The 18,012-nt window shown below is 34.6% G+C and overlaps 1 protein-coding gene across 1 annotated transcript in view; it reads right to left on the reverse strand.

The window, feature by feature from the left end:
- Positions 1–16,656: 16,656 nt before the first annotated feature.
- LOC125671699 (SOSS complex subunit C-like) overlaps positions 16,657–18,012 on the reverse strand; it is a 10,463-nt gene continuing 9,107 nt past the window's right edge. The window contains exons 3-5 of the mRNA XM_048907560.1: positions 17,849–17,888; positions 17,487–17,543; positions 16,657–16,892 (exon numbers count right to left, since the gene is read on the reverse strand). Of these exons, the coding sequence (XP_048763517.1) occupies positions 16,797–16,892; positions 17,487–17,543; positions 17,849–17,888 (193 nt within the window). The 3' untranslated portion in view covers positions 16,657–16,796. The remainder of the gene's footprint in view (positions 16,893–17,486; positions 17,544–17,848; positions 17,889–18,012) is intronic.

Genomic DNA, 18,012 nt, shown 5'->3' on the forward strand with positions numbered 1-18,012 from the left:
ATTTTACAAATGGAATTCATAGAAAACGTGTGTATCTAGGGGAAATTGCTTTATTTTTGGATGATGTACACTGACGATACTATGCCATTTTCTTAAACAGCACAGGGTTTACAGGACATGCTAGGATGTTAGCAGCATCAAACTAATAAATGAGATGTAGAAGGAAACATAGACAAAACTAAGATTGTTATATGTACTATAACAAAAGATGCATGTAAATTTAAAGGAACTTGGAAATATAACAATGCATTTATTGATTGACTTTTAATTAATTTGCTGTTTCTGTATCATCAATAAACTAGATATTTGAGTAATTGCTTGTTACTGAAATGAAATCGTTACACTTAAGTATAAGGTGTAAAGTTTTCCTTGTCTGATATGTGCACATGTAGTGTAGCAAACTATAGTTATCAAGTCTAGTATTACTCCTTTCGGAACTCATTTTCTGGCTGAGTTGGTTGGTACGTCGTCTGTAGGGCTGTAGACCATGACACGCGTTTAAAGTTTGTAGGAACATTTGGAATCTTATTGCTGCCATGCGCTCCATCGTACTATCGCAGCGATGCTACGATGGCTATGACACAATGGTGATGATACGATGGCACGATGCATCATTGTACCATCGCCATCGACCTCTTATATATCCATTTACTGTGTATTTACAGGCAGAAGCATGAAAGGAGCAATGGCTAACAAAAATATGATATTGGGTTAAAAATTCTCTTTAACGAGAATATTTTTAGAAAATATATCAATATCTGATTAAATGCACGCCATTTCAGCAGATATTCATAACATTTAATTATATGTACGGTGTCAAATTTGACAGAGAGTACATATGTAATATTAAAGTTTTTCTGAAAATGTTGATATTCTTGTAAATGAAGGTATCGGTCGCGGTAGCTCAGTAGTAAAGCGTTGGTTTGCTTCGTAACCGGGAAGTCGTGAGTTCGAGCCCCGCCCATGCCATGGCCGCGTCAAACCCAAGACATTTAAATAGGTAGTGATTGCTCCTTCGCCAAACGCTCGGCATTTAGAAGTGAGAATCACGGGTCTTTCGGATATGACCTTAAAAACGGAGGTCCCGTGTCGCGGAAGGCGTTAGCACGATAAAATAAAACCTCACTGCTATATATGGCCCTGAGCGCTAAGCATAAGTCTAAATTTGTGGTACTTCACCTACAGCTGGTGACGTATCAATATGTCACCAACTTATGTATGGAGCGCCAAATTAACATAAACTCAAATAATTGAAGATATCTTCAATTATTTGAAGATATCATCAATTCATTTGATGCGCGCCATAAATTAATTAAAGATCTCTTCAAATAATTAATGATATCTTCAATTCTGAATTATTGCGCGCATTAATTGAATTGATGATATCATTAATTCTTCAGCTGAATTGATGCTCGCTTTCATTGAATTAATGATCTCTTCAAATGAATTAATGATATCAACAATTGAATTGATGCACGCTACAATTCAATTGAAGAGAGCAATAATTGATATAATGCGCGCATTAAATCAATTGATGAGAGCAATAATTGAATTGATGCGCGCATTAATTCATTTGATGAGAGCAATAATTGATTTAATGCGCGCATTAATTCAATTATTGCTCTCTTCAATTGAATTAATGATATCTTTAATTCATTTGAAGAGAGCAATAATTCTTTTAGAGAGAGCAACTATATAATTAAAGATATCTTCAATTCAACCTATCCACAATTGAATTAATGATCTCTTTAATTGAATTGTTGCTCTCTTTAAAAGAATTGATGCGCACATTAATTCCTTATACAAAAGCATTGTAAATAATTAAAGATATCTTCAATTGAATTAAAGAGATCATCAAATTATTTATACCGAGCTCTAAATTAATTATTGCGAGCAATATTTCTACGAAATTGATGCTCTCATCAATTGAATTGAAGAGAGCAATAATTGAATTAATGCGCGCATCACATATATTATTGCTCTCATTAATTCAATTGATCCTCTCATCAATTGAATTGAAGAGAGCAATAATTGAATTAATGCGCGCATTAAATCAATTATTGCTCTCATTAATTCAATTGATGCGCGCATTAATTCAATTGATGAGAGCAATAATTGAATTGAAGCGCGCATTAATTCATTTGATGAGAGCAATAATTGATTTAATGCGTGCATTAATTCAATTAAAGAGAGCAATAATTGAATTGATGATATCTTCAAATAATTGAAGATATCTTCAATTATTTGAGTTTATGTTAATTTGGCGCTCCATACTTATGAAGTTACCTCTAAACAATTGTAGGCTGTTTATTTGTTTTATGTCCCGTCGAGACAGTGAGGGCTTTTTGGCGTGCCAAAGCCTGGCGCAAAACAGAACACCATATCCAAAAGACCCGTGACTCTCACTTAGAACTAAATGCCGAGCGTTTGAAAAAGAGGCAACTGATCACCACTTAGGTTCACGTCTTGTGTGTGAAGGTCATGACACGAGCCCAGCTCTACGGCGAGCCAAATTAACATGAACTCAAATAATTGAAGATATCTTTAATCATTTAAAGATACACGTATCATCAATTCATTTGATGAGCGCAACAATTCAAAGATCTTTTCAAATGATTAATGATATCATTGCGCGCATTAACTGAATTGTTAGTATCATTAATTATTCTGCTGAATTGATGGGTGCAATAATTGAATTAAATTGATTTACATGTATATTACTCTCTTCAATTGAGTTCCAAATTAATTGTTGCTCTCTTCAGTTGGTGTGCGCAATAATTATTTTTATAGAGAAATCAACTTTATAATTAATATGATAATAATCCTTTATTAGCTCTTCTGAGCCGAAGGCTCAAAGAGCTAATGCTATGGACATTTGTGCGGTGTGCGTAAACTTTTTAGAAAAAGGGCTATAACTCAAGAACCCCTTGGCCAATTTTTTTCAAATTTGTTACAGGGTATCATTGGCCCAAGGGCTTTCATACATACTAAATAGAGGGATGTGACCCTTTAACAAGGGGATATAATCAGGAAAATACAAACAAAAGTAGTGGTTGCTAAAAAATCTTCTTCTCAAGAACCACTGGGCAGATTGTCACCAAACTTACACATAAGGATGAGGATATGTTGTAGATTAAAAATTGTTCAAGGCATTACCCTGGGGCAAAGGGCGTGGTCTCAAGGTCACTTCAAAGTTGACCTAAATTTATATTTCCTTAAATCTTTGATATTTTAGTCATTATAAGGACTAGGATCATCAAATTTTGACAGTTGATGCATCTTAGGACCTTGTGTCAAGTTGTCTCAAAAGTAGGTCACGGTGACCTACTTTTTGAATTTTGCAGGTATTTATTTTAAAATTAATTTTGATGCATATCTTGGACACTTTGAAGCCTATGATTATCAAAACTTGTCAGTTGGTGGATCATGTAACCTTGAAATGCGTCAACTGAAAAATAGGTCACCGTGACCTACTTTCTGAATTTTATGGCTTATCATTTATAGATATATTCTAAGTTGTTATTTCAAATACCGAGAGGTTTAGAATCATCAAATCTTGTAAGTTGATGCATCTTGAGGCCTTGAAACATATTTATAAAAAAAAAGTAGGTCACAGTGACCTACTTTTTGAATTTTGCAGATATTCAAATTTCACATTTTCAATTTTAGATGCATATTTTGGGCACTGTAAAACCTAGGATCATCAAACTTTGTCAGTTGATGCGTCTTCAGTCTTCAGTTTGTGTCGACCAAAAAGTAGGTCACCGTGACCTACTTTTGGTATTTGACAGCTAAATTACTATATTTCAGACACTATTTGACCTACAATCATCAAACTTTGTCAGTTGATGCATCTTGAGTCTTCGGAGTGTATCGACTAAAAAGTAGGTCACTGTGACCTACTTTTGGCATTTGACAGTTATATTTATATATTTCAGTCACTAATTGACCTACAATCATCAAACTTTGACAGTTGATGCATCTTGAGTCTACGGAGTGTGTCGACCAAAAAGTAGGTCACCTTGACCTACTTTTGGAATTGGACGGCTATATTTATATATTTCAGATACTATTTGACCTACAGTCATCAAACTTTGTCAGTTGTTGGGTCTTGCATGTTCGAAGGGTTTCGACCAAAAAGTATGTCAACTTGACCTACTTTTGGAATTGGACGGCTATATTTATATATTTCAGATACTATTTGACCTACAGTCATCAAACTTTGTCAGTTGATGCGTCTTGCATGTTCAAAGGGTGTCGACCAAAAAGTAGGTCACCTTGACCTACTTTTGGAATTGGACGGCTATATTTATATAATTTAGATACTATTTGACCTACAGTCATCAAACTTTGTCAGTTGTTGGGTCTTGCATGTTTGAAGGGTGTTGACGAAAAAGTAGGTCACCTTGACCTACTTTTGGAATTTGACGGCTATATTTATATATTTCAGATACTATTTGACCTACAGTCATCAAACTTTGTCAGTTGATGGGTCTTGCATGTTCGGAGTTCGCTGACCAAAAAGTAGGTCACCATGACCTACGATTGGAATTTGACAGCTATATTTCAATATTCAGATACAAATTGGCTTAAAATCATCAAACTTTGTCAGTTGATATTTCTTGGGTTCTCAAAATGTGTAAACCAAAAGTAGGTCACATTGACCTACTTTTTTTTAGTTCTTAGGATTTAACTAAAGATTTAGAATACTAAGAGGCTAAGAATAGAAATGGTGGGGTTGTACAATTTATCAGAAGAGCGATTCTAGGCCCTTGGACCTCTTGTATAAAAATTCCACCACATTGATGCGCTCATCATATTGCCTTTATGAAAGCAATAATTGAATTGATGCGCACATCAAATTAATCATTGCTTTCATCAATTGACCTAATTAACGCGCGCATTAAATCAATTATTGCTCTCATCAACTGAAATGAGTTGCGCGCTTCAGCCGTATTTGATGTTAATTTCTGTCCAAGTTATAACGTTAAATCCCGAAAATTTTAGAAGTAAAAAAGAACATATGTATTTGATACACTTGGAAAGAAAAGCACGGTGAAATCATGTAATCAACATGTTCCGTTCAATGCCCACAGTGCGAAACGATAAGAAGTTAATGTACTTTCTGGCATATCTAATTGTTTTAGTCGTCGAAAATATTGATCAAAATTAATAATGAAGAATTTATTATATACTAAAGACACTTTGATCCCGATATGAATTGAATTATTGTACATCGACATCATTTTTCATTAATTACAACTGACCATTAATTACAATCAGATGTAGAACATTTCCTATCTGTTCCTTATATTGACGCTTATTACTATGGAGCGCCAAATTAACATAAACTCAAATAATTGAAGATATCTTCAATTATTTGAAGATATCATCAATTCATTTGATGCGCGCAACAATTTAATTAAAGATCTCTTCAAATAATTAATGATATCTTCAATTCTGAATTATTGCGCGCATTAATTGAATTGATGATAGCATTAATTCTTCAGCTGAATTGAAGCGCGCTTTAATTGAATTAATGATCTCTTCAAATGAATTAATGATATCAACAATTGAATTGATGCGCGCTACAATTCAATTGAAGAGAGCAATAATTGATATAATGCGCGCATTAAATCAATTGATGAGAGAATTATTGCTCTCTTTAATTGAATTAATGCGCGCAATAAATCAATTATTCCTCTCATTAATTCAATTGATGCGCGCATTAATTCAATTGATGAGAGCAATAATTGAATTGAAGCGCGCATTAATTCATTTGATGAGAGCAATAATTGATTTAATGCGTGCATTAATTCAATTAAAGAGAGCAATAATTGAATTGATGATATCTTCAAATTATTAAAGATATCTTCAATTATTTGAGTTTATGTTAATTTGGCACTCCATATATTACAGGACCAAATGTGTTGTGCGTCCCCTGTATTCAGGGGGAAATAACTCGCACAGCATTGTAAAAAAAAAAATGTATCCCATTGAATTGAATTGATGCGCGCATCAATTCAATTACTACGCGGAATAATTGAATTAATGATATCAATAGTTGATTTGATATGCACATTCATTCAATTGATGAAAACAAAAATTGCATTAGTGAGGTGGAATTATTGCTCACAAAATTTAATTAGGAGCTCGGTATAAATGAGTAGATGATCTCTTTAATTCCACACAATGATTTTGTATAAGGAATTAATGCGCATATTAATTCTTTTAAAGAGAACAACAATTCATTTAAAGAGATCAATTCAACTGTTCATGTATACATGATATATTGAAGCAAAGATATCTCTAATAAGATAGTTGCTCTCTCTCTCTAAAAGAATTACTACGCTCATCAATTGAATCAATGTAAACTCGAAATCCTGTCGAACAAGGTAGAAAATTACATGTAATTAACATGCTCTTTGTAGTCATGAATTCCATGGAACATCATGCATTCAACAGTGTTCAATGGTATAAACGCCACCGATTTGGAGCTTACGGCCACAGCAGGACGGTTCAACAGCCTGAACATCCGATAGACCTGCATGTGATTTTCACTTCTACGACTATAATGTTGGGCAAAGGAGCAGTCCCTACCTATGTAAAACGTCTCTAGTGAGGTTTGAATTGAAACTCGGACCTCCCAGTTGCAAAGCGAGCGTCCTAACCACAAGACTTTCGCGGCGCATTCAATGTAAAAATACAGTTGTTTGTTTGGGATTGATCACTGCTCGATATCTTCACTTTCTGATACGTGTGTAAGAAGTGTACTGTTGCATGTCTTAGAATCTTAATGCTTTGACAGAAAACAGTTGATAATTTTAGCTATTGTAGATTCCTATTAGCATTATAAAGAAAAACACACTGGTTGACATTTAAAAAATTACTGAAAATGGCTTTTATATTTCAAACAACATTTCTAGATCGATCGATATTATACTGCAATATTTACATTCACTGAATCTTTTCTTGTATATTTCTCTTGAAATTGGCATTGCTTTCGTTAGAAACAACGAATGCATATTTGTTGCAAAGTACGAGGGCGAGTCAATAAGTAACAAGCCTAACTTATTTCCGGTTGGGATCCACCTCTTCTTTTTCGATGTAATTGTCCCCTGGTGTGATGCACTTACACAAACAGTGTTCAAGTGCCATCAGTCCGGAACTGAAAAAGTCGAGGTCCTTTCGATTCACCCAGTCCTCAACTGCCGTCACAACATCTTCGTCAGACCGGAAATGACGTCCACTGATATCCTTTTTCAAGTTTGGGAATAGCAAGGAGTCGCTAGGAGCTAGGTCAGGCGAATAGGCAGGATGTGGTGTTAATTCATACCCGTTTCGCTTTACAGCATTCATTGCAACTTTGCAAGTGTGGACTCTCGAGTTGTCCTGTTGCAGCAAAACGCCTAAATAGAGAGTTTACCTCGGCGTTTTTCAGCTTGTTCAGCAATTTTGCATAGTACACTTCAGTTATTGTACTTCTCTTGGGTGAAAAGTGCAACATAGTAACGCCTATTACTCGCCAAAATACTGTGACCATCATCTTGCCAGCAGATGGTTGCGTTTTGAACTTCTTGGCCTCGGGGACCCAGGTCCTACCCACTGACGATTCGGAGCTTTATTTTCTGGCTCATAATAATGAACCCAAGTCTCATCTGCAGTCACCAGACGCAAAAGAAAATCATCATTTGACCTAAAACGCTTCAACAAGGCGCTGCATACTAATGCTCTGGTTGCCATTTGCTCATCGCTTGGGGATTTGGGGACCCCAACGGGCTATTAGCTTGCGCATACCTAAAAGATCATGCAAGACTGTTGAAACGCTACCATGTGAATTGCCTAATGCCTGCGCTATTTCTTCCACCTGAATTCGCCTACCAGAGTATACCAGATCCCAAACTTTCTTACACATTTCTTCGTCGGTGGCATCCAGTGGGCGTCCAGTCCTGGCTTCGTCTTCTAAAGACGTTCTACCGCCTTTTGAATTCCCCTACCCAGAATTTAACCTGAGCATAAGATGGTGCAGAAGACCCATAAACATCGGCTAACTCGCCGTGTATTCCCTTGCCTGTTTTACCTTTTAAATACAAGTACCGAATTATAGCACGGTACTCAACTTTAGATGAAAATCATGCCTTTGCATCACTAGCCATGTTTGACATTCAATATCTTATTAAAGAATGACTCGATACGCGTGCAATTTTGTACCCATGAAAATTGTGACCGTCTCGGTCAATCAGAAATGGGATGGACTGGTTAATTATTGACTCGCCCTCGTACATGCTCGTAGTTCAATCCGGTTTTTAGTACCATCATTACTAAATATGGAGTGTCATCAAGGTCAAAGGTTGCATTGGCTGGATCAGTAACGAAATGGTCAACGATATATCAAAGCTTAAATCTAGTTTATATTTCTTTAAAAATACATACAAAATGAATATAAATTAATAAAATGTCTTTCTTTGTTTTATCGGGAGATGAAGGTAGCAAGCATTGCAGAAACAAAAATCAAAACCGTGTAGCGGATTATGATGCAGGGGGGAAAAAATCATAATCCGCTTACGCGGGTTTTGATTTTTTTTTTCCTGCAATGCTTGCTACCTTCATCACCCTATTTAAAAAAAGGCAATTTATTGTTTAATCATCCACGAAAACAAGAACGTTATTTATATTCTACTACGGCTCGGAACTATATAGCTGATCACTACGAATTTGACGTCATGACTATGGAGCGCCAAATTAACATAAACTCAAATAATTGAAGATATCTTCAATTATTTGAAGATATCATCAATTCAATTATTGCTCTCTTTAATTGAATTAATGCGCGCATTAAATCAATTATTGCTCTCATCAAATGAATTAATGCGCGCTTCAATTCAATTATTGCTCTCATCAATTGAATTAATGCGCGCATCAATTGATGAGAGCATCAATTGAATTAAAGAGAGCAATAATAGATTTGATGCGCGCATTAATTCAATTATTGCTCTCTTCAATTCAATTGATGAGAGCATTAATTTCGTAGAAATATTGCTCGCAATAATTGATTTAGAGCTCGGTATAAATAATTTGATGATCTCTTTAATTCAATTGAAGATATCTTTAATTATTTACAATGCTTTTGTATAAGGAATTAATGCGCGCATCAATTCTTTTAAAGAGAGCAACAATTCAATTAAAGAGATCATTAATTCAATTGTGGATCTGTTGAATTGAAGATATCTTTAATTATTTAGTTGCTCTCTCTAAAAGAATTATTGCTCTCTTCAAATGAATTAAAAATATCATTAATTCAATTGAAGAGAGCAATAATTGAATTAATGCGCGCATTAAATTCATTATTGATCTCATCAAATGAATTAATGCGCGCATCAATTCAATTATTGCTCTCATCAATTGATTTAATGCGCGCATTATATCAATTATTGTTCTCTTCAATTGAATTGTAGCGCGCATCAATTCAATTGTTGATATCATTAATTCATTTGAAGAGATCATTAATTCAATTAAAGCGCTCATCAATTCAGCAGAAGAATTAATGCTCTCGTCAATTCATTTAATGCGCGCAATAATTCAGAATTGAAGATATCATTAATTATTTGAAGAGATCTTTAATTAATTTATAGCGCGCATCAAATGAATTGATGATATCTTCAAATAATTGAGTTTATGTTAATTTGGCGCTCCATACATGACAGCTTCCGAAGCGGACTACACCTACACGTTTTTTTGGGTTGTTTTTTGTTTTGTTTTGTTTTTTGCTGACGAAAACAGTGAGATGATAGGGGTATATTCAGATTCACATTCTTTATTCCCTTAAGCTATACAGCTCATATATACAAAATACTTACAAATACAATGTATATACAAATAAGACAGTAGAGGGTGAGTAGACATACAGATACAATTTTGAGGATATGCAATCAATGCATTTCAATATACATATAACAATACGCGTAAATAATATGTCGTTGCGAGTAATGAAGATCGTGGGTTTGTACCCTGTTGTAGGAACTTTCTTAAATTATTGAGTTCTTTTGTATTATTTACACTAAGAAGCTTTACTAAGTTGAAGACACTGGGTTTGCATACTAGATCTATTTTGAAAACTATTTGAGGTATAATTTATGTATTTCGTTTGGTGTTGACGGATTATATCAACTGCTTTCAATACACAGTCCAAGGAAAACTACACAGAAGAGGACAAGGGTTAACCTGGTTTAATATGTGTATCGATCTCAGAATGCAGACAATAGATTTATATTGAATGGCAAATGTTTTTCAGTCATATGTGAATTTGTTTGCGATCAATATGATCGATTTTTTAATGATTTTGAAATTGAATGATCAATTATCGACTTTATCGCTGTATGAGCAAAACACAAAGTGCAAGCAAGAAGAGTATCAATTTTCTCATAATCAGATTTTACGTATGAAAGTATATCGCAAAATAATGATCGCGGTATTCCTTTTATCTTTGCAATAACCGTGGTAGACTACTAGAATACATAGAGACTTCAGAATTTGGGATTAAAATCTCTATCAATATTTGAATAATTGACAAGGACTGGACGTTTTCAAAATCTCTAATAAAATGTCTTTCTATAAACAAACTATTAAATAGATATTTAAAACGTCGAGTGTATGTAGAATAATTATATGAAGTTTCATAATGTGATGCCATATGCGCAAGCAATAAAAAAAATAGTTCAGAGAAACATGCATGCATGACTATTTTGGCAACATCAATGTCACTTGATAATTTTTGTATCATCTGAAGACATGCATTTATAATTTAGATATTGAAGAATGCAGGTCATTTTCAAACTGCATCAACATGAAACATATCACATGACTTCCTTTTGTTACTACGCCTGTGTAGCTTGTCACATGACCATCACAAGGTTATGTTTCTTTCAAACTCACCTCTGGTCGGCGCGGGTTTGAATCCGGCTCGCGCCGGTAATTGAGAAAGTTTCTCAGTTTACTTTCGGAAGGCCGGTGGTCTCTCCCCAGGTACATTGTATCTGGGTTCTCTCTTCCATCAATTAAAAACTGGGCGCCATCAGATAACTAAAAAATTGTTGAGTGTGGCGGAAAACATCAAACACAAATTGAGTTTGAAAGAAACATAACCTTGTGATGGTCATGTGACAAGCTACACAGGCGTAGTAACAAAAGGTAGTCATGTGATATGTTTCATGTTCAGGTGATGCAGTTTGAAAATGACCTTGCATTCTTCAATATCTAAATTACAAATGCACAGGGCCGTAAATTACATGGAGGCGGAGGAGGCAGCTGCCTCCTCCAACTTTTGAGCCAAAAAAAATTAAAATTTAAAGTTCATTAGAATTTATGTTGTTTCCAATAACTAAGAACATGATACCTCCCTTAAAAAGCATTCCAAATCTTTCTTTTAGAATGAGTTAGTCAAGTAACATCTTAGAAGGCCCTAGAATCAAGGATTTTGCACGAAACGTGTTCAGTGTGCACAAAATGTGCTCAGCGTCTGGGGGCCTGGGCGGCCCCCAGACCCCCGCCTAATTTCCTGCCTCCTCCAAATTGAAGGTTAATTTACAGCCCTGAATGCATGTCTTCAAATGAAACAAAAATTATCAAATGACATTGATGTTGCCAAAATAGCCATGCATGCATGTTCATTATGGAGCATTAAATTAACATAAACTCCAATAATTGAAGATAACTTTAATTATTTGAAGATATCATGAAAGGTGAAGATAACGAACAGTGATCAATCTCATAACTCCTATAAGCAATACAAAATAGAGAGTTGGGTAAACACGGACCCCTGGATATACCAGAGGTGGGATCCGGTGACTAGGATGAGTAAGCATCCCCTGTCGAACAGTCACACCCGCCGTGAGTCCTACATCTTGATTAGGTAAACGGAATTATTCGTAGCCAAAATTAGTGTGTCAAGAACGGCATAACAATCGATATGGGACAAGTCAGACAGCATTAATTCATTTGATGTGCGCAACAATTCAATTGAAGGTATCTTCAAATAATTGATGATATCTTCAATTCTGAATTAATGCGCACATTAATATTGAATTGATATAATTAATTATTCTGCTCAATTGATGATCGATATGATTGAATTGTTGCTCTCTTCAAATGAAATGATGATATCAACAATTCAATTGAAGAGAACATTATTCAATTCAAATCATTATTGCTCTCTTCAACTGGAGTCCATTGTAGCGCGCATCAATTCAATGACTGTGTGCAATAATTGAATTATTGGTCTCTTCAATTGAAATAATGATATTATTATTTCCAATGATGTAATATCCACAACTGAATTAATGATCTCTTTAATTGAATTGTTGCTCTCTTTAAGAGAATTGATGTGCGCATTAATTCTTTATATAAAAGCATTGTAAATAATTAAAGATATCATCAATTGAATTGAAGACATCATCAAATCATTTAGATCGAACTCCAAATGAAATTTTGCGAGCAATAATTCCACCAGACTGATGCCGTATCAATTGAATGGATGAGAGCAGTGATAGAATTGATGCGAGCATTAATTCAATTGATGAGAGAATAATTGAATTGATGCATGCATCAATTCAATTATTGCGCACATTAATTAAATTGATGATATCTTAAAATAATTAAAGATATCTTCAATTATTTAAGTGTAATTTGGCACTCCATAGTACATGTACATAAGGTGAATATTGTATCATTTAGACGACTCCTTTGATTTATTAAGCAGTCCTTCTACTACATAATTCTTGTTCAGGGTTAAAAAAATAAATAAATAAATAAATAAAAAAAAAAAGAAGAAGAAAGACAATGAAAACCACCATGTTAAAACAAATTCAATCAATTATCAGCAGATTGAATACAAGAGTTTTGGTCCTTTTAAGATTTTTTCGACAAATCGAGACCTAGGGTATCAAGATTTTCATGTCAACAGTTGTAATTTGACTTTAAAAAAGTTAATGCACGTGAATTTTATGTGAAATTCACACGAATTTCATGTGAAATTCACGTGCTCATGTTAAAATTTACGTTTGTCTGTTTTAAAAATATAATCAAGGCCGTATGCCCCCCCCCCCCCCTTTCTGGTTAACGTGCTACTGCTTTTTTATGCCCCCGAGATCGAAGATCGGGGGGCATATTGTTTTGTCCTGTCTGTCATTCTGTCTGAAACTTTAACCTGCTAATAACTTTTAAACATTAAGTGCTAGAGCTTTGATATTTCACATGAGTATTCCTTAGCTTTACAACTAATTCAGAATCCAAAACAGGGCACAAGGAGATATTACAAACATAAGGAAAGTTATATGTGATAAGTGGGTACAAAGAAGTATACGAGATTAGGCTTCATCCAGATCATAGAATGAGAGCACAACTGTCTTGGAGATCCGTGTTTTCAAACTATTCACTTCTAACCATATGATCAATAACACACACTATTTCGTTTCGTGTGAAATACGTACGGAATAATCGGTAAGTTATTATATTTGCAAGGTTATTCACACGACAAAATTCACAACAGGATTGCGTTATAGTGAGTAAGATGAAAGACACTCATTATAATTATTTAAACAAGCTTCGTATTAAAGAGCCCCCCCCCTTTTTTTTTTAGTTCACCTGAGACAACGGCTCTAGCGAGCTTTTCTGATCACATTTTGTCCGTAAATTTTAACTTTGAATTTAATTCCCGACATGTGCAGATTGAATTTTTGTTAAAATCATGGTTCCCGAGGTTAGGCGGGGGTCACAATAGGGATCAATGGTTTAACATGCGAATACATAGCGAAAGTATTTAAAAATCTTCTCAACTTGAGAACCACTGCCTGTCAATTTAGTTAAATAATTAAATATTGAGAAACTATCGGTTTGTTTTTTTTTTGGGGGGGGAGGGGGGGAGTTGGTCAGGGCTAGTGGATGTAAGGTAAGGTCTAGTAAAAGGTACCAAAGGTAGGGCTTTCATATTTTATATATAGGTTCTTTATGACCTTGTGACATAATGGTGTTTGATCTTTTGACCTTGGAGTTTGACCTACTTTAAAAAAAAACCTTACCTATTCAATATTTCCTGACCTATTTAAGGTAGAGCTTTGGTATATTATTTATAGATTCTTTATGGCAAGACCTTGTTATACCTTGGTGTTTGACCTTATATGACCTTGACTGGTAGTTTGAAGTACCTTTGATAACAATCTTACATTTACAATACCTCCTGAGCTATTTAAGATAGAGCTATTATGTTTTGTAAATAGATTTCCTATGACAAGGTCTTTCATGAAAAGGTGAAGATAACAAACATTGATCAATCTCACAACTCCTATAAGGAATAAAAAATAGAGAGTTGGGCAAACACGGACCCCTGGATATACCAGAGGTGGGATCAGGTGCCTAGGAGGAGTAAGCATCCCCATATTGTACCATGATCTATGACCTTGGTTTTATCCAGAACAGCAAAATTGCGTTAGTCATATTGGTGTTGAAACAATTCTTTATTATGTGAATTCATTTTCAGGAATGATGTGATCATTTCGGGTTAGGTTGGGGCCAGAATATGGGGTCAAAATATTTCATGGGAATAAAGATTGATAAAAAATCTTTAAAATCAACAGCTTTTTGAAAAACGGAAGGGCCAAGGTGATTCAGGTGAGCGATGTGTCCCATGGGCCACTTATTGTTTATTATATACTGTACATAAATTGAACTCAGATACATAGTGGTCGTAACCTAGTAGTTAGGGCAATCACTTCGCAACCAGGAGTTTCCGGTTTGATTTTTTATCCTTCAATGCTGCTTGAAACATTGCACCCGGTTTGTTTGTATATTGTTTTAATCCCATATAAGACTTTTCACCAGCTTTAGGTGAAGTGCCATGAATTTTGACCTATGCATAGCACTCAGAGCATGAGGATTCTTTACTGTGCTGACACCTATCATGAAACGTGACCTCTGTTAAGAAGGTCATATATGAAAGACCTGTGATTTTCGTGTCTAATGCTACTTGTTGTAGGCTATTAGTGGTTAGGGCACTCCTTTCACAACTGAAAGTCTCGGGTTCAATCCCGGCATTGAGTCAAACCTAAGACGTTAAAAGTAGTAACTGTTCCTATGCCAAACGCCCAGCATTATAAGTGAATGTCACACCATCCAGATTGCATCTTGGTGCAGGCAAACTTGAATCTACACTGCTTTAGGATGCTTGCTTAATTTTGATAATTTGTACCCTTGTGGTTCTTGAGATGGCATGTAAAAATTTGAACCTCTCTTGTTGTCCAAAGTAGGATCACAGTGTGAACAAACTAAAATCTATACTACACGAAGATGAATGATGCTTTTATAATAATCTGACAAATTGTATCCTTGTGGTTCTAAAGATGTTAAAAGAAGTTTCTTATGTATTTCTGAGTAAAACTTCAAGCCCTATAGCCCCACTTTCAAGCAAGTTTTGGCTTTACTGGTTCAGTGGTTTGAGAAGACTTTTTATGTACCCCACCCTTCTCTTGGAATGGAGTATGGTCCTTTACTTGAATCCACTTTACAAAGTATCATTGTACTTGTTGGTCCTGTGGTTCTTGAGAAAAAAACAACAAACTTTTGAAGATTCAGTCCAGAGCACCTTGCAGACACATTTTGTATTTGTAACAATCCCCGAAAGAAAAGATTCTTTCATCCTACTCTAACTCAACACCATAACTTTGATTAAAGAGATATTAGATACTCATACGTGACACAAATTTAAGGTTGCTTGATCATGAACCTAGAACATCTGTCAATGGTCAATTAAACTCAATAAATACAAAAAAAATTGCTTGTCCGGGCCTTATTAATTGTTGTAATGCAGGACCATTAGATGTTCATACTTTACACGAAGGCTGTTTATAAAATCGTGTATCTCAACGCTAAAGCTACACCATTCTGACAAGGTCAAGGTAACTAGTAATTAATTTAGAATATTTAACAATTGAATAATTCCGTGCTTTCTGATTGTCTGCGATCCAACAACTTAGGAAAAATATAACATAATTTTCACCTGCATGTGCTGTCCAACATTGGGTAAAACAAAATCATCAGGAATTTCCAAATATGATTGATCATTATTTTTTGTTCACTCAATGACAACTCATCTCTCCATTTAACTCAATCTAGACTATCGTGCTGCATTGCACTATCATTATGAAAAGAGGGTATGTATCTTTTACCAATTAGTGATTTACGCAGTGGTTAAAAGTACCCATTTTGTACAAATTTCATATATCCAGTGAATGTAATACATTCAAAGCATTTTTCCTTGAGCTTGTTGGAAAGACCCACGATATTGCGATTGCACCATAATGATATAGTGATGTGTAACCTGTAGAAATTCATAATAGGCACCAAGGTTGATTATGACCAGACAGTTGGCATACCCTTACATTAATGTCATTTGAAGTGCAGGCAACAGGTAAATATGTTCACCTCTTGAGAGATTTTGAGTACAGATGAACTTTGATATCTCAAACAACAATTATCTCGAATACCATGGATATGTCAAAGTGAGTTGAAAGTCCTAACTACATTTTCTCTATGTATTTTAACCTCAATATCTCAAACCCTCGAATACCGCAAAAGTCTTTTCTTGGCACCATCAAGTTCAAGATAACAAGGCTTGACTATACTTTTATTATAATTAGAGGTGAAAAGAAAGATAAGCTTCACTCAAACAAATAGTCCATTTTATCATAACACGATTTATTTAAAATGTTCACAATGATATTTACAATGATAACAAAGTTTGGCAAGTGCTATTTCTCATTAAATCTAGGTAAAACAGGTAATATTAGGTTGCCAAATGAAGAGTCCTGTGTGATGAAGTAGCCTACTGAATGGGCATTGGCATGCTGAAAATAAAATTAAAGGAAAATAAATTTATATTTATTATGCCTCCCTTTACACCCCTCTTCTACCAAATGCTTGAAAATGAAGGGGCAAAAGAGTGTGAAAATTTGTAGAAACAACATTCACCTTTCTCTTTTAATACAGAAATTTCATCGTTATTTTTTTTTTTTTTACCAGAACACCAATTTTCGTTGTTTAACAGGGTTAAGTTGTGTAAGAACATGAAATCAAGCATTGAATGAAGAACAAATTTTGCTCACAAAAAGGAGAACGTAATGAAGCTTTCCACAAAATCATATTTTTATGGTTAAAAACTGAAGATTTGACAAATTCATAAAACTTGATACCCACAAAAAATGAGGAAACCACAGTACATATTGTATAATAGGTTGTTTATATGTACCATGTTCATTTTAAAAACTGCTACGAGACGTCTTTAAAACCCTGCTAGATTATCTGAATTGCTTTCAATCTGATGCAGAATTCAGCTAAATGTCATCCATCATGTACACATGCCTAAAATGACAAATCTATGCTGATTTGTTATGCATTTTCTTATTATTGACATTAATTGTAACACCTGAGCCCTGTCTCACCTGTAAGGCCGTCCTCTGGGCAGGTGTCATATGCTGAGTCTCCATTACCAAACTGATCTGTAAGGCAATTAACACTGTCTTTATCTATAACCACCTTTCAATGAACACAATATGACTAGGTCTTTCTGATCACAACTTGGATCACATCTATTTCATTGAGAATTACTTCGATAATATTAGTATTCTGTGACAATACACAATTTGAATGTATTAAATTTATAATACTTGTAAACAAAAAAGTATATATATATGTGCATAAAACTACTGTAGTGCTTTTTTTTTTATAGCTTTCTTTATTTAACATTATTTTCATTTCCCATCAATTGTAAAGAATTTTTTTTATTAGAAATAGAATACGTTACATTTCCTGGCAGGGATACAGGTGGTGTGACTGAAGGGGCACTGAAAAAAAAAATCAACAGACTACAAGTTCAGATCATGTAGTTTACTTAAGGAACAACAACTACATCAATCAATGTGTCTCCTTGATCAGTGTTAAATTCTTTGCTAACATGATAAATAGCTT

This window comes from Ostrea edulis, chromosome 4 (assembly GCF_947568905.1).
Source record: "Ostrea edulis chromosome 4, xbOstEdul1.1, whole genome shotgun sequence".
Classification (NCBI taxonomy): domain Eukaryota; kingdom Metazoa; phylum Mollusca; class Bivalvia; order Ostreida; family Ostreidae; genus Ostrea; species Ostrea edulis.